Here is a 24,841-nt window from a genome sequence, read left to right as displayed (position 1 = left end):
ACATATTGGAGGTGCAATTCAGTTTTGCATCTCACTATCTTAAAGACGTTCGCGTGACCTACGAGAAATGTTTTTCTCTGGGACCATTTGTATCGGCGGATACAATACTGGGTACGGGAGCAAACACCAATCCTTAAATTTGTACATACCTTCTACTAGATATGTTCTAGATTCCTGCTGACAAAGAGGACTTGGTGCTGCACTGGCGGACAGTCACTGTTGTTCAGTAAGGAACTCTTGTGATATCTTTTAGGGGAGTATTTAAAATTTTTTTTTTTTGAGAATTTTTGTATAAATGAGTTTTTTTCGTTTCGAGTTATGGTTGTTTGTTTATGAGTTCGGGGATAACTCAGAGCAATTCTATATACTAACATGGTGGTTAGGATCAGTGGTCGGGATTGGTTATTGCTCCTTCACAAGGTGTGTTGTCATAGAAGTGGTCCAGTACCCATTGACAAGTCCTTTTAGGCTCTGCCGAGTAAGCGGTTCTTATACCCATCGACAGACCCACAAGAACTCTAGCCATAGATCTAATATCTCGCTAAAGTCTTGAGGTGATGCAGACTACCGGGCTACAGCCACGAAGTCTACCACCTATCAGGTAGGAACCAAGGTTTTTTCTTTTATACCTACAACATATGTTGTTTACCTGTCTATTCCATATTAGCTGTCTCTGACCCTCCACCCCAAAGGTTGCCAATCAGTTTATGTATATATCTGACAGTAAGTTCATTGTATGAAAATGATATTGTTATAATACAATAAAGTTTCTACATACTTACCTGGCAGATAGATACGATTAATGGCCCACCCAGCCTCCCCGCAGAGACAGGTGGGAAGAGAGAAAATATGATAGAAAACGGGAATGGTTTTCCTAGTCCTGCCGCCCAGGGCAGGCAGGTAGATCACCTGACCTACCGGTAGCGAGTGGCGCGAAATTTGAATTTCTGTCGGGGACGACGGAGTCTTAGCTATGTATATATCTGCCAGGTAAGTATGTATGAAACTTTATTGTATTATAACAATATCATTTTTCTGCTAGTGGATTAAAGGCAAGCATGTGTGAACATTGACTCTTAGCTATTCTACATCTGTTTGCGAAACAACTATTGGGTTTGAATGAAAAAAACTTTTTACTATTTAGAAGAGGTCTTGATATTTTTAAAATGAGCATGTATTAATGCATTCTTTTTTTCTCTCTCTCTGGTTTAGATTACATAATTCATATTGGGACCTGTAATTTGCTTGTTACATAGCATGCATTTGTAGTACTATAATTAAAATTTGGTAATCCATTGCATATGATTCAGGTAAACTGGTTGACAACGTTGTTCACGAGAGAATCACTTTGAATTGGTCTGTTACAAGTGCCTTAGTATGGACAAATGGAAAGAAAATGCTGCAACATGTAGACAACGAGCATCCAATGTATCCTCACTTGGATGATATTTCTACTGCCATCATGATTCGAGCTAAGAAAAGATATGGATTATTTGTAAGTACAGTACTTTATTGCTAGCTTTTTTCTCACATCCAAGTGTAGTACATTTATCTTTATTATAATGGTCATTCATGTCATTTAATAGTGATGTGGAAAATATACAGATAAAGTTTTCTTAAGTAATGTGAATAATCTGGTCTTGTGATTGAAAGAATGCATGTTTCACCACTAACCCATTGCTAATTATAGTCCAGGGAAGAATACAGTAGTCAGTGCTACACATGCAGATACACATCCCCAAAATTCCCAGCAGTGATCATAGTATTAAACTCTCAATCCCTTAAAGGGAAGGAAGAAGTAAAAACGTTTATGATGATGATGATTTCTGTGGTGGCAATTGTTGCATTTGTCTATAGGCAGTTTTTACCAGCCATTCATACCTTTAATTTTCTTTGCACTTTCATAGTTCATGAATTGTTTGCTTCTATATTCTCTTTACTCTTGTGTGTTTGTGTGTTTTTGATCAAGTTTTAAAATTGATTCGTTTGATTGACTAATTAAGGGATTTTGACGTAAGGAAAAATCTATTTCTGGGCGATTGGCTCGTGTCGCCAGCGAAATATCCTTTAATCTATTATTTCTAGGGTAAATGTACTAACACATACCAGAGAATAAATAAAATAAAGAAAAAGGTCAGTATAACTGACTCGCTCACCCTCCAAGAGGGTGTCGGTATGAACACTAGGCGAGTGAGACCACTACCACGAGCCAAATACCAATAGAAATCTCCCACAACAAAACCCTCCATGAGGAGAGCCGACCCACAGAGTGAGCAGCTCGTACTACTACTACTCCATCCCATGCTGCCGACTGCTGCGCCTCTGGTGGCCATCCTGAAGTTAGCAGACAATCTTGGGCGAAGGGATGGGTAGGGTGGGATTTCGCTGGCGACACGAGCCAATCGCCCAGAAATAGATTTTTCCTTACGTCAAAATCCCTTTTCTGGGCTCAGCTCGTGTCGCTGCGCGAAATCGTACCAGAGAAATAGCACAAGATTGTAAACAAAAGTAATAAAATAAATCAGAATAGGTCTCAAATAAAAAATATAGTAAATATAAAAAAAAAGACTATAATTGCTAAAAAGATACAAATACACAGTGATTACAAAATAGAAATATGCTTAAATTACCCTTAATTCTAAACATGTTTCTTATCATAGGTAATATTTACATATGTACAGAGGTAAATGGCTTACATGTAACAAAATGGTATCTGTGTAAAGCATGTATCAAAAATATAATAGCAATTAGAGTAGTCCAATGAACAAAATTACCAAACAATGAATAATATATAGGAATGCATATGACTTAATATACAAAACCCGTAGCCAATATAAATGAGATGTATCCCCTAGCATAAAAATAAGGGGGTAACATCCATGAGATCAAAATCCATAATCATCTGTAGTGTCCCTAGCAAAAACTAAGGGGGCACCCACTACATCATCATAAAAGCAGCTAAAAACACCAGGTGAATGTAAAATGAACACGGTAGGAATAGACGAACTGTTGGGTGAAGCAGGTAGAAAGGAGGACTGAATCTTCTACTACAAATTAACTAGAATCAGGGGAAACTATGTTTCCCGCTGCTACTGCTGAAAATTTCAGAGCTTCCAAGGACTTAAGGTAATGGCGTTTGAACACTGTCGGCGATTTCCATCCGGTATACTTTTTCAACTCATCGAAGTTCATGTGTTGGAAATAATTAATTGAGGTGGCTACTGCCCTAACATCATGTGCTTTCGGGAAAGAGTCAGGATTGGCTTGCTTAATAAAGTACAGGATTTGCTGCCTGATGCCTTTAATGGATAAAGTACCACCTTTTTCCCTCTTAAAAAAGAGGGGACCCGATGAGGATGAGGAGGTCCTGGACAGAAAGGCTCGTAAGGTTGTAACTGGGCAAAGAGATACATCTTGTGGAAGGGGTAGTACCTTCCATGGGTTCCCACCTCATCAAAGGATCTTCATTCTTTGCTAAAAAGCTACGTTCCGGAGAAAGTAGTACTTCCCCTGTGTGGGAAGGAATTGAATATGATCCGGATCTCTGGATAAAGCCGACAGTTTCTGAAATTCTTGCTCCTGAAGCTAAGCTCAATAAAAACAGGGTTTTCCTTAAGAGCATTATAAACGAGCATGTGTCATTATCGGTTTCTGAAGCCAGTTTTTAGAACATCGTTTAAGAACCATGAAACTGACGTAGGCCTTACAGAAGGTCTAAGTCTAGCACATGCCTTAGGAATAGACGAGAAGTAGGAATCCGTCAAGTCTATGTTGAACCCAAATTGAAATATCTTTTTCAAGGCTGACTTGTTTGTCGTAATCGTGCTAGCTGCTAAACCTTTTTCAAATAAGGATCTGAAAAAGGATATAGCTGAATTAACTGTCATGATTCTAATATCAGATTCTCTCAGGAAGATTGCTAACTTTTTGACAGCAGCATCGTACTGTCTCAAAGTTGAATCCCTTTTATCGGATTCCAAGAAGAGAATAATTCTGAGGGTCAATATTCGCATCTCTTTTTGCCGCAAACTTCATGAAATCCATAAAGTTTAGGGTTTTGAGAATCCCTGAGGAAGCGAAACACAGTCTTCGTTTGTACTGACTGGGAGAGCTTGGGATTGGGATCCGAAGAGGACGAAGGCCCAGCTCCAGAATTAGGGGATACCAATTGCTCTTCGGCCAGTCTGTGGGGCTACTAGAGCCACTTGACCCTTGAACGTCCTGAGTTTGTTTAAAACTTTCATAAGAAGATTCACTGGGGGAAAGACATAAATCTTCTTCCCAGTTGTTCCAGTCTAGAGCCAGGGCGTCCGTGGCATAGGCCAGAGGGGTCCAGGTTGGGGGCTACATAACAGGGAAGTTTTTGTGATTCGCTTGAGATGCGAAGAGATCCACCTGTAGCCCTGGAACTCTTTGAAGGATCCATTGGAACGAACTGTTTGTCCAGTGACCATTCCGACTCTAGGGGCACTGATCGGGATAACGCGTCTGCTATGACGTTCCTCACTCCAGCTATGTGAGTGGAGGAGAGATGCCAACTGAACTTGTCTGCCAGGGAGAAGATGGCTACCATCACATGATTTAGATGATGTGACTTGGAGCCTCCTCTGTTTATACAATGTACTACCACTGCGCTGTCCGAACTAGCTTTATGTGGGAGTACTTTGGTGGGCGCAACCTTTTTAGAGTCAAGAACACTGCCATGCCTCCAGTACGTTTTATATGGAACTGACTGAACTGAGGTGACCAAGTTCCTTGAACCTTTTGGATCTGTGAATACCCTCCCCAACCGCTTAAGGACGCGTCTGTGTGGATGGTATCCCCGTGGAGGGAACTGAAGGGGTACTGACACTGACAAATTCTTGACTTTCGCCCACGGCCGAAGACGATTCTTTAGAATCAGAGGGACTGAGGATAGTTTGTCCCTGGCCCTGACATTTGCTCGTGAGCGCCAGATTCTGGTTAGGTCTTTCAGTTTGGCTTTCATTAAGACGTTCGTCACTGATGCAAAACTGGAGAGAACCAGGATCCTCTCCTGAGCTCTCCTTGACGCCAGTTTGTGACTTAGAAATTGCTTGAACTGACTTTGCTATTTCTTTCCTTTTGGTTGATGGAATCGACAGAGTATGGGAGGATAGATTCCATTGAATGCCCAGCCACTGAAAGTCTGACCCTGGAGTGAGTCTTGACTTGGCCTGTTTATCTTGAAGCCTAGATATTTCCAGGAACTGAATCACTTTCAGTGTAGCTCTGTTGCATTCCTCGACTGTTGAAGCCCAGATCAACCAATCGTCGAGATACGCTACTACCATAATCCCTTGTGATCTGAGATGTTGCACTACAGCTTCCGCTAGTTTCGTGAACACCCTGGGTGCCACGTTGAGTCCGAAGGGAACTACCTTGAAGGAGAATGCCTGGTCTCCTATCTTGAAACCCAGATACGGACGGAAGTGTCTTGCAATAGGGATATGATAGTAGGCGTCTGTAAGATCGATAGAGGTGGTGACGGCCCCACGGGAAGTAAGGTCCGCACCTGTGAGATCGTGAGCATCTTGAACTTGTCGCAGCGGATGGCTAAGTTTAAGCGGGGACAAGTCTAAGATTACCCTTCTTTTTTTGTGAGCCTTTCTTTGGCACGCTGAACAAGCGCTTGAAATTTTAATCTCTTGACTCTTGCTATAGCTCCTTTCTGAAGGAGGTCCTTTGCGTACTCTGTCAATTCTTTGGAAGGAAGTTGACGGAAAGGTCTGGATGGAGGTGGGTTCGTCAACCAGCTCCAACCCAGGCCTTTTGACACTATGCTCTGAGCCCATTCGCTGAAGTTCCACCGGTGGCGAAAGTGAAACAGCCTCCCTCCTACTTGAAGTTCTTCATTGGTTCTGGTAACCGCCTCGGACCTCCTCTGAAGTGCTTTCCCCTGTTAAAGGGGCCTCCCGATCCTCTCCCACGAAAGGAACGCCTTACCTCTGCCTCCCTTACCCGAGCGGTCATACTTCTGTGAAGCTTGACTCTCGAAGGCTTGATTGTAAGCTGGAGAGATGGCGTAAGAGGTGGAGGGCTGAGGCTGAGGGGATATCAACATAAATTGGCTGTGATTGAGCTTAGAGGTGGAAGTTGGGCTGTTTGCACTAAGGGCACCGCTGGAACTTGCTGAGGAAAGCGTGGCTGCTTTTTTCTGGTAAGGATGGAAACGCCTAGGTTTCCTCTGTCCCTCCTTACCTTTAGGTGTTAGGTCTTGTCTCCTCTTAGCCGTAAGGCCCCAACGGTCCTTAAGGCTCTGGTTCAGCCTCGTAGCCTCTGACTGGACTTCCTTCACCATAGCTTCTGGGAAGAGATCTGCTCCCCAGATGTTAGACGAGAGTAACCTATTCGGCTCATGTCGAATGGTTGCCTCTTGTAGGACATGCTTCCTACAATTCGTTCTAGCAGTGGCAAACTCAAACATATCCGACTGTTACCAGTTTTGAGTCAGGGCTTTGGTCATGAGCTTAAAAAGCGGTTCTGAGCCATAAGCTATGGTTGCTACCTCGGACATAGCCATAGAGTTAATTGATCTGGCTAATCGCGATTTCGCGTCAAATTCAGCCTGAATAAGGCCATCTGGGAGCCTTGGTAGCTTTTCACCAAACTGCTCCATAGCACAGTCCGGTTTGAGTTTGCCAGCTGAGAAGGTGTTTGGCAAGTCCTCCCACAATTCTCCGGCTGAAGGGAGCAACGGAGATGTGGGATCTGCTTCCTTCAATTGAGCATGGGTTCCCCCTCTCCGGGCGCTGGGATGGTAGACCTCGCGATCTTTGTCAGGAACGGGAGCGGGGTACTCTCATCCATTGTGAAAATGTAAAGGGACTCTTGAAAGGTTGTATCCTGGTATTAGAACAGTCCATGTCCTCTAAACATCTGAGCCATTCTCTCTGAGCCTGGTCTCGTGAATAGAGGACTGTCTCCTTTGGTACCTTTATCATCCCGAACCATGGCTGAAGCTGTAAGCCTTGCGTAGCCTATGAACGGAGGCTGGAGGTCTTCCGGGAAGAACTCGAAGTCCTCTATCCTTCGAGTTCCGAATTCCGGTATGGAAATGAGACCGTCTTGGAAGGGGGCGTATGACGCTACTCTCCATGGATTGTTCATCGAGAACGGAGGTAGCGAGTCATACGGAGGAAGCTGAGTTCCACTCGTATTGGAAAGTGGAGGAGAGGCTAGAGGGGCTTCTCTCAGTCCGGCTATAATGGAGTCTTGGGAAGTAATCCTATCCGACAGACGAGAGATCATTTGTTCCATGCTACTCTTTAGGGGACCCCACCAGGTCGCCCCACCTGTTGCAACAGGCCAGCATGGAGTCCAAGGCCGGAGCTGCTGCGGAGGTGGAGGGGTGGCCCTGAATCGGAACCAAGGGTAGCGGAACTGGTGACTCTGCCGGGTGCGAGATCTCTCTCTGGAGGATTTACTCCTCGAGGACTTAGAGCCGGAGCTAGAAGCTTTAGACCTGTCTGCTCCGGGATTCGCAGCCGGAGACTTACGTGAGGAGGATGACGCCGAAGTCGACTTCTTAGACGACGACGACGTCTTAGACAAGGATTTCACTGCTTGACCCTTGACCCTTAGGTCTAACCGAAGCGTCAGGAGGAGTATATAATTCATCACCTGTAAAGCCTTGGAAGGATGGAGAGTTGCAGGAGTAGAAGAAACAGTTACACCCAAGGGTGACCCTTGGGTGTCCACCCTACTTACCTCGACCAACAGGTCGTCTACACCTACCATAGGTTTACCACATTAATATCTAGAGTCGCGACGTCCGTGGAGATATCCTGGTCTTGATCAGTTAATGAGGCAGCCAGCTGTTGTTGGATGAAGGCGATAGTAGGGGCCGCCTCTACTGGGTCGACGTATCCTGTCGCCTTGCCTCCGGGGAAGATTAACAGCGCCAACCGCTTCTCCAAGATGTAGGGCATACCTTGGCGGCGTTCTTCCCAAAAACCCGAAAACCGCCGACCCAGGCCCGCAGGGTTGCCAGTGCGGTATCCTTCACTGCCGGCGCCTGGAAGAGAGGGCGTAGATTAGATTTAAGAATCACTTAAAACTAAAACTTAAAATATAACTTAAACTTAGATGCCTTAAGTTAAAGTGGATGATGAAAACTTAAGCACTAAAACAGAAGCGGAGCAGCTACCGGAGATGGAATACTCACCCTTCTAAAAGCTGGCTCACCAGATCGTAACATTGGTACACGTCTCATGGTACCAGACCTGGATGTCCCGTGCAGCGTCGCGCATGGAGCATGGACCGGCAAACTTCGTGTCCACATGGGTCCTGAAGTGTGGCGGCGCATCCCGGATGCTCACAGTTGGTGGCCTGTAAGTGGGAAGACACATGAGTATCTTAAAGAATAACACTTACAGGCTAAAGGACAGAAGAACTCCGTTGCATGCCGGAGCTCGGAAAAAATTTGGGCATAACCCCCCCCTGCCTCGCCTGAATAGGCTATAATCCCGGAGATATCCGGTAAGAAACATGTAAAGGGTAGGGGGGGAAAAGGTTTAAGGTACTTAAGATAAACTTATAGTTAATCTAATAACGCTTAAACCTAAAACTCAAACGAACCGGACCAAGTCCAGTGACGTAGCGGAGTTTAGTAACTCAGCAATGCGGAGGTAAGGTTAGCAGGGACCCACTGTATGTTCCGGTCCACTCTACTGGGTGGACTAACATCTTCCCGCTGGATGCCAGGACTCCGAACAGGAAAGGAGTCCTAGCAAGGTCGGGAAGCGAGGAGACATACAGGCTCGAGCGCGACCGGAGCGACAAGGAAGCAACGGATGGGGGGAAAGGCCAGTACCCCCCACCACATCACCACCGGGCCGGACCAAGAAAGCCGGAGAGGTCGCGTCCAGTCCTGGGTCTGTCCCGTCTCCCTGGCCACCTCCGCCTGGGGGGAGAGAGGGAGGCATGCTCGGGTATGGAGCGAGGCGTGGGCAGACCGACCCACCCTCCCCCGACTCTATGGAAGAGCGGGAGGAGGGGGGAAGGGGACTGGGCAGGCGTCTGGCTGTCTCGTGATCGCGTAGTGACCACGAGGCGGTAAGACTAAAATAAGACAACTAAGCCTAGGACCAACCAACTGATCAGAGAGATGCTATCGGGAAGCAACTGAACTGAAAAGCGGTAGCATGAAGACCCACTGGGCCAAAAACCGACTGATCAGAGAGATGCTATAGGGAAGCAACCGAACTGATGAGCGGTAGCAAAGGCTCAAGGAGCCAGGACCTAGGCTAAGCCAGACGCCTAACTAACCTAACCATAACAAAATACATGGTATAATAAAATAAAATAAAAGAAAGAAAACAATATAGTAGGAGAAAAAAATCCAGGAGTGTACGACTAACCCGAAGGAAAGTCTACCACTCAAAGCTAGTCAGAGGCCGATACTAAGAGCCGGGACTAGGGTCTGGAAAGAAGAAGCCTACATAAGGTAAAAGACATGCATGCATGCAAACCTGAGTAGACAGTACCCTAAGTAAAATGGATAATAAATATAGAGCGTACATAGATAAGGGGATGTTCTAGGTATGGAGACCGAGAACGAACCCACCACGCGGCAGAACCATGCTGCCATGCTTCCGACCCCGAGTTCGTATTTATACCTAAAAAACGGCAAATACTGACTGAGGGCCGGAAAAAACCAACTAACCATAAATACTGAGTACTTAACTTAGCTGCTGCAATAGCTGCACGCTCCATCATAGATAAATCCAACGAAAGGGCACAAAAAACACAGAGAGAAAAATATCACGTGTGACTCGTGTGCGCTAACTGAAAAGGATGCCCACCAGAGGCGCAGCAGTCGGCAGCATGGGATGGAGTAGTAGTAGTACGAGCTGCTCACTCTGTGGGTCGGCTCTCCTCATGGAGGGGTTTTGTTGTGGGAGATTTCTATTGGTATTTGGCTCGTGGTAGTGGTCTCACTCGCCTAGTGTTCATACCGACACCCTCTTGGAGGGTGAGCGAGTCAGTTATACTGACCTTTTTCTTTATTTTATTTATTCTCTGGTATGTGTTAGTACATTTACCCTAGAAATAATAGATTAAAGGATATTTCGCGCAGCGACACGAGCTGAGCCCAGAAATCTGATTTATATGTAAATTCATCTTTTTTCTAATAATTTTGAATAGCTTAGTAAGCATACTTTTTGTTTTGTTTAACGAAATGTGAGAAATGCTTCAAGTGTTAAATTTTTTAGCACAAACATCTTCCATACAAATCCATTCATCATAAAGAGCCTGCTTTCTTGGTCAGGATGTTTCCAGATATGTATAGTGTAAATTCTTGATGACAGAATAATTAATTACAAAGAGCATCTTTCTGTACTTGTATGTTTTTAACCCATTAGTAATGGGTCATAGGTGTACATGTTTTGTAGAAATTATATCTGACACAGCAAGAATGAAGGGATTAGAGGTGGTCATTTTGCATATGTTTGATGTGTTTATATGAAAAATGTGATATGTAATAAAAGTTCATTTTTTCAAACCAAACCCACGTATTGCAGAGCCTTTATCCCAATTCAAGCAAGAGGTTAGAGTTTGAACTTTGCAAATTTAGGCAAGAGGTTATAGTCTGAACTTAGCAAACTTTTGATGGATGTATAAGTAGGCCAGGAATCAGAATCCAAGAATTGTTATGGAGAATAAAGCAGAGTTGTTCATATACGGAACAAACCTTCGCTCTTAACATTAGGATTTACTAGCGCCAAGCTGGAAACCGGTAGAATTAAAATTACACTTGTGAGATCCAGGGACTATTGGCATCTATACCAGGTCACGGGGCATGTATACACAGAATGCCCACGGCGACCTGTGACCCACCAGTTATTTTCCTACCGCCTTTAAGATAAGACGTGTTTACTGTCTATCTGATTTAAAGCCGGTTTTCAGTTTGCCCGTTTTTTATCCATTTCATTTTTCATTTCTTATTACTTTTTCTTTCACCGAGTGTGCTCAGTGTGAGTGTGATTGGTAAGAGTGTATAAGTGGTAGGATGGAGTTTTTTCCCTCAACATCGGGATCGTCTACCGTTTCGAAGAGGAGACAAAGGAAATCCCCAGGAGTCAGTGGCTTTCCATGTTCTAGATTTCTAACTTCGGTGTCGACGGATCCTCATCCAACGTGTAGTAGGTGCAGGGAAAACGTATGTACGATTACTAATCCATGTTCTGTTTGTCGCGGTTGGTCGGTGGAACAGTGGAAAAAGTTCTATGAGAAAGGCCAATACAAAAGGAAGGTGGTGACGCCATCTTTGGATGACCAAACCTTACCGGCTTCTTTTGTATCGGCAATAAACCAGGCTGCTCCATATGTTTCTCCACCTGCTTTTGATTTGTCCCATACCCCTTCGGTTTCTCCTAGCGATTCAGTATCGGAAACGTCAGGAGGGGTCTTGGGTAATTTTATGAATAATATGCACTCTACTTTGTTCCCAGCAGGTAGAGGGAGAGCATCGCCATCTTTGTTCCAGACGCCGGCTCCCGAAGCGCATAGGTTGGACGGTACGTGTTCAGCGCTAGGCCTATTAGGCGTACCAACCTTGGATGGTTTGCTTGCGCATTATATGGCATCACGGTTCCAGCAGGGTCCGGCAGCGCTGAATGTTCCTCATTCCCCTGGCTTGCACTTTATGGGAAATAATGCCGTGGCTACGCCATCAAACTCGATGTTTACAGCGATGCAGAACGTGAGAGGTAGTTTGGCAGCAAACGTGCGGTTGCCAGCAGAAGCCGCACAGTCTCTCCCTACGAGATGGATGACGTCACAACATACGTCACACACCGATATGGCAGGCGCGATGACGTCACAGACTGCTTCTCGGCCTATTTCACTGCACCCAGACTCAAATACGCCTTCTGACTCGGCAATACAAACTGTAATGCAGAAATTACAGGATAGTATAGAGAAGAGAATGGATAAGAGAGACAAAAAGAAAAGGTGTGATTCGCTTTCTTCGTCTTCTTCCTCTAGTTCAGTGTCATCGCTAAGTCTGATGACGTCACGGCGAGCGCCAGTCAAGCGTTGGAGGATTCAGGATTTCGCGACTGATCCTCGGGCTAAGAGGAGAAGAGTGAATTCTTCTTCATCTTCAGACCAGGACTGTCGTATCCCAGTCAGCAGGAAGGTCGGGAAGTCAGTGGCTAGTAAGCACAAAGCTAGCAGACGAAGCCGTTCGCAAGAATCCGAACAAGCGAGAGGCGACGGCTGACGGACTAGCGGCCAATGCGGAGTTGCCAGTTCGGATTACAAAGACTACGATACCGCTGGTAAAATCGACGTTGGCGGCAAAAGGTGCAGCAGAGGATAGAATGCAGGTCCCAGTTTCGCCCGTAAGGCCATTCAAAATACGTACAAAGGATGATAAGGCTCCTATTAAAAGTACGAAAAATATGGAGTTGGCAACCTCGTCGGATACGTTCGTGGAATGCAGTGTCCGTCTGGATGAAAGGTCGAGGCCGAGTTCTCTGACGCTCGAAAACGATACCAATACTAATAGAGATGAAGTTATATCTGTTTCAAGGGAGCCTTCATCTTGGAGATCTAGACAAGATTCTCGCTCTAGATCCGTGAGCAGAGAAAGGGTGAGGCGTTCTCGTTCCTCTGCTGACTATTCGGGAGTTTCTGGCCTCGTATGCAGAGGTGATTGATTTGATTCGTCAATTCAATAACCTTTCGGAGAAGACAGGAACACCGGCCAGTATGCTTCCTTCCCCGGTGGGAATGACATGGCCATTTGGGATTAAGAATGTTGATACCAAGGTGTCGTATGGATTGCCGTTGTTCGGTGTCACTGCGGATTCTGTTTACCTTAACAACTTTAAACGCAAAAGATTGCAGGAAGGGATAATCCTTAAGATCTAATAGATCATTTAAATTATTCTCCCTCCCCCCAAATGATGAAGCAAAGGAAATATTATACGACACCGAAGGTCCCTTTGCTGTCTAGACAAGTGAACCCTAATGTTGTAAGATTAAGGCCTGGATTAACCTTGGATCAGGTTAAAATGGAGTGCCCTTCGATGACGTACCAAGAGGCTGCTACGTTAGAAGCAACAGCTTCTTCTGTCTTTCAGACTGCTTCTTGGTTAGATCTTTGGTCAACAGCAGTGGCGAAGATTGCATCCTCGGAAGTGACAAGAAAGGTGACAAGAAAGGTAGTGGATGAATCATTGTTCATTAGATTACTACAGTCAGGTTCCAAGGCAATTGCGTACCTGACAAACTTAAGTGCCAATGTTTGGGCAAATATCCTGCTAATGAGGAGAGATGCAGCGTTGGCTAGACTAAGCCGCACTGTGGATTTGGATTCCCTGTTAGCGATGAGGAATGGGGATATCTTGGAGTCGCAACTGCTGTTGCCTAGAAGGTCATAACTGGAAGGAAGAGGCGATAGATAGAAGAAGGATGGACACTAATGATAGGTTGGTGCAGCAGGCAGTTAGGAAAATGTCTAACAGTCAAGCTACTCCTTTGGAGAGGAGACAACAGCAAATATCTCGGAAGAAGACAGTGAGACATAACATCCCTAACAGAGCCACAAGACCCTCTTCCCTAAAGAGGCTAACTCATCGGCCCTTTCACAATAGAAACAACAGAGGGAGGGGGAGTAGGGGAAGAGGGAAAGGCTCAAGAAGATAGGATGGGCGCCTCTCATCACTCGGCCACACCAGTGGGGGGTTGCCTGGCAGATCACTGGAAGGTGTGGCAGGAACTAGGGGCAGAGCAGTGGGTGGTGGATGTTCTCAGGATTGGGTATTTGATCCCGTTCGAGGTAACCCCGCCCCTGACAGATCAGCCATTACCCCACTTCGGTTATGCTCACGAATCTCAGAAGGCCATTATTCTGCAAGACGAAGTGAAGAAGATGATGGAAAAAGGAGCTGTGGAACAAGTAGTGGTACCTCGAGATACGAAATTAATCTGTTCCGAGACGGCCTTCGTATCAAGAGTTTTTCGTATCTTGGAACACATTTAACATGTAAAAGGCTAATCCGTTCCAAGCCCTCCAAAAACACCCCCAGTAAAATTATACCTTCCAGGCCTAAAACACATGTTCTTGGGTTACGACGGAAGAAATATGACTCCAAAAAGGCAAAATACTGTACATACTAGAGTATTATTCAACTGCATATAATGTTCAACCCCATTTTTACTGCATATATTAGGACTTTGGCATATGTCCCTTAGCAATAAGCCTAGCCTATGTTAGCAGTTGCTACTGTAGCCTAGTCTATGATTCTGACATCTAAACCTAAGAGCTAAAAGCTTAGAATATGCCAATAAAATGTATAAATAATCAGTATGTACTCATTTCAAATAATTATTAATTAATCATTAACTATAATACACAAGCAAACAAAAAACAAACCTTTCAATCGATTGTTTACATTCAGATCTTACCCATCTTACGAGTATTGAACGAGCGCCAAGCAATCATTTTTCCTAGCACACAGTAAGCCATAAATTGTCATTAGTATCTCTCTTCAACTAATGAAACCACCAAACAGTATAATAACCATTCATTTCTATTGTTTACATATTCTATCTTTACCTAACGGAGATACCGAGTTACTGACAGCTATAATGAAACATATGTAATACATATACGTAACGTAATAATAAAACAAAGAAGAATTCTAAAAAATTCGTATTTGTTGGCAGTCTGATTTATTTATATTTTTGTACATGGAACTTACCCAGCAGATATATACTTAGCTATAGACTCCGTCGTCCCCGACAGAAATTCGAATTTCGCGGCACACGCTGCAGGTAGGTCAGGTGATCTACCGCCCCTGCCGCTGGGTGGCAGGAATAGGAACGATTACCGTTCTAGAACCAGATTTTCTCTGTCGCGGTAGTGTCAACATACGTTGTTGCTACCTCCTGACTTGATTTTCGTTTTTTCATCGCCATCGACCTTCTGGGCTGTCTTTTGCAGCGAAGTACTGGGTCTTTGGTTTGGCATACGCTTTTATTAACTTTTTAATGAATTTGGCTTCGAAATTTCGAAGAATATATTACGTGAAACTACCGAATTTTTCGGTAGACACTTATATTTTGCAATAAGGGAAATATTGATATTTTTTTTTTCACTAATACGTGTATAAGTGTTAGAACTTGATGAAGGAAATATAAGATCTAACTTCCTACTTTAGGAAGTCAGAAAGCATCTAACTAGATACGCTTCCTTTAGAAGCTTTAAGAGCTCTCGTACTAACGAGCAGTTAGAGTATTGACAATTCTAGTAGTTGTTGCATCCTCATCACCTACTTACTCCACAGAATCTACAAATTCATATGTGCAAATTTGAAGATAAATGGATGGAGCTCAAAGGCGAGCTCTAAAAAGGTAAGAAGTGAATATAGTGTCCCAGTGCAGTGGAGGGTGCGTCTGATCGGCTCCGTAGCGCTTCCAGGCCTAGACCTCTTCCAAACTCCCAGACCCAGTGGAGGAGGAAAGTCGACAGCCGCAGGAAGGTTAGAGGGAGAACCCCACCGGTCAGGCGTCCCCTCGGCAGGTTCTGTAGAACGTCCCAGACTGCAAGGATAGCCATTGATAAGGCATCCTTTAAAAAGTGCTCTCTTCATCTTACATCCGAAAAGACGAAGAATGTATGTTTGGAGTTTCGATGATCTAGCGCGTTCTCTGAAAACTAAGAGAACACTGAGCAAGAGCCAGCCGCGTTCCAGCAAGCTAGCGTGAAGCTACGTTCCTATAGCCAGCAGCGAGGCGCGTTCCAGCTAACAGACTAGCGCGATTCCGAAGCGCCTTTCTTACAACCAAACCCCCCCGGCCCCGAGCCGCGTTCTAGAAAATTTTTTCTTGGCGCAAGGCGCCTTCAAAAAGAAAGACGAAGCGCCAGCCTGGCGCAAATTGCGCCAGAAAAACAGACGGCTAGAGCAAGGAGCCTTATAGTAGAGTGGCAATCAGAACGATCCTTCCATTGAACGTTTCCGGGCAAGAGGCTCTTTCTAAAAGGGGTCTAGTAGGAGCTCGGTGGAACTGTCAGGGCGCACGGGACCTTCCACGCAAGCAGAACGTTCCAGGAGCGAGTCTCCTTTCTAGCGTGCGGAACATTCCAGGCGCGCGGAAACATTCCAGGCGCTAGGTGCAAGGATCCAGGCGCCAGAATATCCTTTCTCTATCTGCCTCGGCAGGGAAAGAAGGTAGTAGAGTATCTGCTGTATGAGAATACGATACGGCAAATCATAAGCACATACCGTAGTTACTTCTTTGCTGAGCAACTCAATTACCAGTATCCTTCAGGAATTTCCTAGGAAGGACTACGCTTAAAGGGATTGTTAAGACAACACCTACTTAGCTTCTAGATTTATCGAAGTCTTGTTTCGCTTAGATATGCATTATAAGAACTTCCTGAAGTTCGATAATAATTTTATAAGATTCCTTTATTAAATGGAGGTAGTAGCTGGCAACCCTGGAAGAGTAAGGCCAGTCGGCTAACGAGACTGCTATCGCTTAGACACCAACGCAGTATCATGGTAGGTGTCGGTCATGAGTGGTCGGTAACATGTCTCTCTCCTGCGGGATGGAATGAATAACCGCGTCTCTCCCCTACAATCGTGGTTTTTAAGCCTCGGATTGAGGGGATAGTTAAGCAAACATAAATAAAATATTGTCTGCCTTTTGCTAAGAAGCTTTCAATAAGAAAGATATTACATCATTTCAATGCTGTTTACCGTAGGTAACATTTTTAAAGGATTCTAACGCAGCGGAACTCTTTATTGTATAATGCTCTCATGCTTACGGAAAGCATGGCTTATTAGAGTACATGCTTAGTGAGGAAGGAGATGAATGTAGTAGAGAATTCACTTTAAGACTACGGTATGGTCAAGTCTTATGCACATCCGAGGTTAACTACAGAATTCCTAGTATCCTTACAAAGGTTTCCTAGATTAATGCTGTTTACCACAATGTGACAGTATTATAAAGGATTCTAATACGGCAGCGCACGATATATATAATTCTCTCATCCTTTCGAGAAACGCACACAACCTTTTTAAATTCGGATATTGCTCAAGAGAAGTTGGGTGAGTCGGATGGGAAACATTCTCTTAGTGGCAGAAGTTGTTTCCCTGAATGGACTATACTACGTATATAAAAGTTTTTTCCCACTAAGAATGGAATTACATGTGAAGGATGTTAGGGTACCATAAAAGGCATAGATGTTATGGCACATAACCTAAAAAGAACTAGAAGGAAGCGCCAGCTTGGCGCAAATTGCCGACCAGAAGCGCCTGCCGCGCCAGAAGCACCTGCCGCGCCAGAAGCACCATCCAAGATATTTTCTCGTTTTAGCGAGTTATTAACCTAAGAGTCCAGTAGCCTCTCGGACAGCAGGCTCGGTAACGGCAAGATTCGTTCCTGATTTCGTTACCCATTTAATCGAAAAGGGGTCGCTTACAAGGAATGATGAAATGATTTATTTTAATCACTTAGGCCAATTCCACGACACTCTCATATCGCAAAGAGCATCGAGAATCTCTTTTTTCGCCCCTGTTCGCGTTAACAAAAGAGAAACCTATTTGGGAACAGACACGGAACGTAACGATCCTTAAGAGGTTCGATGCAAGATTTTGCATGTCCGTGAGAACCTTCTCGATCGAAGATAATAACTGTTAACGTATGTCTAACATTTATTGAAAAGAGTTGTGAGAACCTGCGGAAAGTCTTCTTCATAGATCTCTTTGTAAGGTAGAAGACTCTTTGTAAGGTAGAAGACGAACAGGCTTCCTTTAGACTGCTTCTTTTTTCTCGAACCAAGAGAGGTAGCAATATAAGACATCTTTAAATTTAAAGAAGGGGAATAAACTTTAGCCTTTTTTCCCCTAGTTATAAATTCTTAACAGATATTAAGATAATTGGGCGTCAAAGGAAGAGAGGATGTATGCCTCATTTGGCCTTAGAGAGGTTGGATTCACAGAAGTCACGTTCTTCTCACAGCATGTTTCGTAAGGCTTTTCCAAGGATATCTGGATATTCTATCAGAATCTATTATAAATAGACCTATAAAACCTCTCCACTCTGAGTCTTTCCACGTGCAGACTGACCAGAAGTGGACATGAATGAGAGGTTTTTTCAAGGTAAATGACAATAGTCATGGCTAAGACATAGAATTGCTGCAGATCGTGCTAGATGGAATGAGGAAACTGTCCTCATTCCGATTACCTCTGTGAACCACATAGCGAGGTTTTTTCTTCACTTTCAAAGGGAAGAATCACCTATGTATATATCTGCTATCAAAGAACGCAGTAAAAGGCCATACTCTGTCTCTACAAGGGGAATTAGAGATAACAGAGGATTAAGATCTTCGGGATCTTATACGATACCGCAATACGTCAAGAGTAGGATATCATGTACTTCGAAATGGGATTTTTTTTTTTTTTTTTTTTTTTGTTTTTTTTTTTTTTTTTATTTTTTTTTTTTTTTTTTTTTTTTTTTTTTTTTTTTTTTTTTTGTGGCCACAGATTCCGTGTTCCGACAAAATGGAGAACTGCTCCTCATCAAACTTCTTTGAGGAAGTTTATGAAGGAATTCTTTGTTTCTCTTAGCCCTAAACGACCAAGAAGACAAGTGAGTTTTTTTTGTGCATTGGAATCTCGCATCAGATTCAATGGAGACTCGGCAATGAGTTATTGCTTAGCATAGTATGTATGGCAAAAGAAATAAATCCCTCTATTCCTGACGCAACGCTTTCAGATAGAAGTTTTAGTTGCCCAGCAGGGTACTTACATTTTCATCTACAGAAGAAGAGATGGTTTAAACGTTTGGCCTACAGAGTCTTCGGGGTGCGATGAGGGCTCAAAATGCTTCCCAGAAGGTATTCAGAAGGATACAATAAGAGCTAGAAATCAGGGTTCCGCCCAATTTCAGCTCAGAGTCTCCTTCGACTTCCAGACTCCATCCCTTCCTTCGGGCAAGGATAGGGAAGATTCTGCAACGAGGAACCTCATCAACATGTAAGAAGAGATCTCGTTAGCAAAAGAAGTGGTTCACGAAGGATCCTCCTCGGAGGAAGACTCTTCTCTCTCGTATTGTTAGATATCCTGTCGTCTACTGCGTGTAAGCTGACTAAAATCACCTCCCCTTGCCAGGGCCAAAAGCTCAAAGGGGAAGAATTTCTTCCACCCTTCTCCAGTCTCCTGATAAACTATGTGGTTGTTCAGGACTCTCGGACAATGTAGCGCCAGCCAAGCGCCAAATGCCAATACAGGCGAAAAACGCCAGAGGCGGACAGTTCCAAGGAAAACTCTGTCATGGTCGGATACTGAGAAGGAGCGGGCCTCCAACCTGGCGCAAATGCGCCAGAGGCGAACAAATCGGACAGATATAAGAGTGTCCGATGTGGACATCGCCAGACAGCCTAGAGACTCTTCCAAGCTCGAAGCTCCAGCAAGTGTGGAGGAGCCAAGCCAGGCGCGAGGCGCCAGCCAGGCTCTAGGAGCCAGCCAGGCTCTAGGAGCCAGCCAGGCTCTAGGAGCCTTAGCCAGGCTCTAGGAGCCAACCAGGCTCTAGGAGGCAGCCAGGCTCTAGGAGCCAGCCAGGCTTCTACTAGGAGCCAGCCAGGCTCTAGAAGCCAGCCAGGCTCTAGGAGCCAAACCAGGCTCTAGGAGCCATCCAGGCTAGGAGCCCAGCCAGCTCTAGGAACCAGGCCAGGCTCCTGGGAGCCACCGGCTCTAGGAAGCCAGCCAGGCTCTAGCCCCATCCAGACCAGGCCTCTAGGAGCCCCAAGGCTCCTAGGAGCCATCCAGTGGCTCTAGAACCAAGCCAGCTCCTAGAAGCCGCCAGGCGCCATCCAGGTGCCAGGCTCCTTCAAGGCTAAGGCTTCCAGTCAGGATTGAGGATCCATCCAGACGCAAGGCTACTTCCAGTAAAGAGAAACCTAAAGCTCTGTCATGTAGAGGGCTAGTCCCCATTGATATGATACGGGTAAGGCTCTGCCATGTAAGTGGGTCAGCCCCATTGGCACGATCCGAGAAGGCTCTGTCGTGTAAGCGGGCTAGCCCCCATTGACATGATCCAGATGGGTTTGTCAGTCATAGGTCCCTACCTCGCTGAAACTCTTGAGGCACGCAGACTCATAGACAGTAATCATGAAGTCTTCTGCCAGGCTCCAGGTGCCTTCCAGGCGCAAGGCACCAGCCAGACGCAAGGCACCAGCCAGGCGCGAGGCGCTAGCCGATGGGAGGAGGAGCCAATCAGGACACCAGCCAGGCGCGCGAGGCGCCAGCCAGGCGCAAGGCGCCATCCCAGGCGCGAGGCCTCCAGCCAGGCGGCAAGGCGCCATCCAGGCGCGAGCTCCAGGCCAGGCTCTAGGCGCCATTTTTCAGGCGCAAAGCTCCAGCCAGGGCGAGAGGCGCTAGACAGGCGCTAGGCGCCTGCCAGGCACGAAGCGCTAGCCAGGCTCCAGGCTTCACCCAGAAGAGATCTATATCAAAGAACGCCCTGGCCTTCTTTGAGACATTGTGATCTCATAAGCACTTGATAAGTGCATTGATGATTCCTTCAAACAGCTGAGAATTAAAAGCGCATGAAGTGCGAGCTTTTCCGAATTCTTGTTCTTTCCCTAACAATATGTCATAAGGACATATTAGCTGTCACATATGGGAGATGTTGACTTCCCATTATCCGAAGGATGTCAAGATAACCTTCGAGGGATCCTTCTCTCTTGGTTGATACGTGTCTGCGGATACATTGCTGCGATAGGGAGCAGATACTGATCCTTAACTAGTGAGTTAAATTTTATTTAACGTCGTGTTTTTTCTTTGGGTTGTTTGAAAGGAGTTTGTAGATAACTCTTTTCAACTTAAGCACTAACCCTCGTGTTAGGATCAGGTGATCGGGATCGGTGTTGTGCTCCTTAATTATGCCACTAGGCAAATGAGGCCATATTGGTCATGTAAGAGGCTCTGTCGAGTAAATGGATAAGACCCCATCGACAGACCCACAAGAACTCTTAGCCATAGGTCACATCCTCGCTGAGGCTCTTGAGGCGAAGCAGATTCCTAGGCATTAGCCATGGAGTCTTCCGCCTGATCAAGTAGGAACCAAGGTTTTATTTATTTATTACCTACAACGTATGTTGTTTACCTGTCTATTCAGTAAATAGTTGTCTCTTTCCCACCACCAAGGGTGTCAATCAGCTAAGTATATATCTGCTGGGTAAGTTCCATGTACAAAAATGATATTGTTAAGATACAATAAAGTTTTGTACATACTTACCTGGCAGATATATACGATTGATGGCCCACCCAACCTCCCCTCAGGAGACAGGTGGAAGAGAAAATCTGGTTCTAGAACGGTAATCGTTCCTATTCCTGCCACCCAGCGGCAGGGGCGGTAGATCACCTGACCTACCTGCAGCGTGTGCCGCGAAATTCGAATTTCTGTCGGGGACGACGGAGTCTATAGCTAAGTATATATCTGCCAGGTAAGTATGTACAAAACTTTATTGTATCTTAACAATATCATTTTATGATATCTAAATTCACATTTTTTTTTATTAAATGTATTGCATGTACTCATTTCAAATAATTATTAAGTAACATTAACTATAACAAATAAAAAAAAAAAAGCTTCCAAACGTCTGTTTACATCCAGCACTTATGAGTATCGAACGATCGCCAAGCAATCACTTTTACACAGTAAGCCATAAATTTTCATTCTCTCTCTTCAACTACTGAAACTACTAAACAGTATAATAACCATTCATTTCTATTCTTTATTCTATCTTTACCTAATGTTTTTTTTTATTAAATGTATTACATGAATACTAAGTTTTTCAATTTACAGCAACCTTTTACCAATAGAATACTTAAAGCACAAGGGGTAGATGCTGACCAATAGGAGAGCAGGACCTTATGGGGTGACTAGCATCAGGAACCAATGGGAGAGCGGGAGGATGGTGGCGAGTTTACTCAGTTGGCGGCGCGGGAGTTTTAAAATTGTTCTCGGTGGTCCAGGCGAATCTCGGGACCTTATAGCAACAACCTTTCGTATCTTGAAAACTTTTCGTATGTAGAGCAGTAAAATTTTTCGTATTGGCTTTCGTAACTTGGATTTTTTGTAAGTTGAGCCTTTCGTATCTCGAGGTACTACTGTATGCAGTCCGTCAAAAGGCATCTACAGCAGGATTTTCCTGGTACCCAAAGCCAACGGGGAGTGGAGGACAGTAATAGACCTGTCAACTCTGAATCTGTTTATAAGGAAAACCAGTTTCATAATGGAAACTCCAAAAACGGTTCTACAAGCAGTCAGGATCGGGGACTTTATGCTGACAGTCGATCTGAAGGACGCATACTTTCAGATACCAGTCCATCAGTCTTCAAGGAAATTTCTCTGCTTCAGTCTTGCAGGAAAAGCTTTCGAATTCAAGGTCCTGTGCTTCGGATTGACAACATCTCCTCAAGTTTTTACAAGTGTTCACTCTCGTGTCGACCTGGCTTAGGGCGCATGAACTACGGGGATCCAGGCTAACAAGATATCTGGACGATTGGCTGGTGATAGCAAAGTCCAGAGAGAAATTACTCAGGGACAGGGCGACCCTCCTGCAGTTTTGTCACAGCCTAGGTATTGTGGTAAATCAGGAGAAGTCGCAGTTGGATCCAAGTCAACGTTTGGAGTATCTGGGAATGGTTATAGACACAACAGAAGCCAAAGTATTCCCGACAGACCAAAGAATAGAGAAATGCAAACAAGTGGTGAATGCCTTTCTGGGAAAACAAACACAGCCAGCAAGACAGTGGCAGGTGGTACTGGGAATCCTAACCTCCCTGGAGAAGCTAGTACCACAAGGAAGGCTACACCTTTGGTTCCTACAATGGAGGATGAAGGAGTTTTTGTCACCATAGTAGATCACCCGTACGAGCAAATTTCGCCTTGTCGGCAGAAGTGAGGAAAGACTGCTGTGGTGGGTGAACGACGACAATCTGACAGTGGGTGTCCCCCTTCAACAATCCTCTCCGGACCTCTTGCTGTTCTCGGATGCGTCACTAGAAGGCTGGGGAGCCCATATGGAGGAGTTGATGGTGTCAGCAAAATGGAGTTGCAAGGACAGAGAATCCATATAAACGTGCTGGAGTTAAAAGCAGCGTTTCTAGCTCTACAGGAATTCAGGGAGAGAGAAAGGGAACACTCAGTGGTATGATAGTCAGACAACACCACAGTAGTAGCTTATATAAACAAACAAGGAGACCTAGTTTCTCGGCAGTTACATGTGATGACAGTTCAACTTCATCAGTGGGCTGTAGAGAACCTGGTAGACATCAGGGCCAGGTATATTCCGGGAAAAAGAAACATAGTGGCCGACAAGTTGAGCCGCAGGGATCAGATTCTGGGAACGGAGTGGTCCTTGCACCAACAGGTAGTGGACAGGATGCTCATGTGGGAAGGACCGATCATAGACCTATTCTCAACCAGGTACAACAAAAAGTTGGAAGTGTATTGTTCGGTAGTCCCAGACGCAAAGGCAGTAGCAGAAGATGCGCTACAACACCCCTGGGACAATCTGAACGTGTACGCATTTCCTCCATTTTGTCTAATCCGTCAGGTTCTGAACAGGGTAATGCGGTCTCAGAACTCAAGATGACCCTGGTAGCTCCGTTATGCCGAAGGCAGAGTGGTTTCCAGACCTACTGGAACTCCTAATAGATGTGCCGATAGAGTTACCCCCATGGAGCAACCTACTGTGTCAGCTGCACATGGAGAGGTACCACCAGTCGGTGAAGTCCCTATCACTTCACGGGTGGAGACGGTCAAGTATCTCCTCCGAGCGATAGGGTTTTCGCAGAAAGCAGCAACTCAGATGGCAGGAAATATCAGAAAATCATCTGCGACAGTATACCAAGGAAAGTGGTCAGCATACTGTGATTGGTGTCGTAGAGGGAACTTGTCTCCACTCGGTACCACTATTCAGCAGTTAGCAGACTTTCTGATATATCTCAGAACAGAAAAGCATATGTCTGTATCTGCAGTGAAGGGGTACAGGGCTGCTCTAGCCTTAGTCTTACAAATGAAAGGGGTGGACATTTCGTCTTCATGGGAGTTGGCCATGCTGATGAGGAGCTTTGAACATCATGTACCACCCCAAAGGAACTAAAGCCCCAGATTGGGATCTGACCATGGTACTGAGTAGTCTGACAAAACCCCCCTACGAACCACTAAGGCAGTCCACGGATAGGAGCCTGACCCTGAAGACAGTCTTCTTATTGGCCCTGGCTTCAACCAAAAGGGTGGGGGAGCTACATGGCCTGTCATATCTCATAAAGCACTCGAGAGGTTGGAGGTCAATGGTATTTGAGTTTGTCCCAGAATTCGTGGCCAAGATCCAAAACCCAACAATAGTGGACGCATATTCGACTCCTTTGCCATACCTTCCTTGGCAGACTTTGTAGACAATGACAAAGATGAGATGCTTCTGTGCCCTGTCAGGGCACTAAGGGAGTACTTAAGAAGAATAAGGCACCTCAGGCCGGGGTGCCGGAGGTTGTTCGTAAGTACAGGACGGAACAAGAAGGAAGTGTCCAGGAATACAATATTGTTTTGGCTAAGGGAGACGATTAGAAATGCTTATATGACAGAAGACAGGGGCTCAGATAGCCAGGTGGGAGCTAGAGCTCATGACATCAGGGGCTTGAGTGCTTCTCTGGCATTTAGAAGAACATGTCTGTGGAGAGAATTCTGAAAGCTGGTGTGTGGAAACGCCAAACAACTTTCACCTCATTTTATTTGAAAGACGTTGCCCATAGATCCTTGGACACTTTCCTTGGGTCCAGTGGTGGCGGCC

The 24,841-nt window shown here is 45.2% G+C and overlaps 1 protein-coding gene across 1 annotated transcript in view; it reads left to right on the top strand.

Moving 5' to 3' along the window:
- Positions 1-24,841, top strand: part of LOC135217300 (GATOR2 complex protein MIOS-A-like) — a 189,681-nt gene that overhangs the window by 67,487 nt on the left and 97,353 nt on the right. Inside the window, 1 exon segment of the mRNA XM_064253066.1 lies at positions 1,311-1,495. Within this exon segment, the coding sequence (XP_064109136.1) occupies positions 1,311-1,495 (185 nt within the window).

Source organism: Macrobrachium nipponense, chromosome 7, assembly GCF_015104395.2.
Source record: "Macrobrachium nipponense isolate FS-2020 chromosome 7, ASM1510439v2, whole genome shotgun sequence".
In the NCBI taxonomy this organism is placed as follows: domain Eukaryota; kingdom Metazoa; phylum Arthropoda; class Malacostraca; order Decapoda; family Palaemonidae; genus Macrobrachium; species Macrobrachium nipponense.
This window is presented reverse-complemented; position numbering and strand designations above follow the sequence as displayed.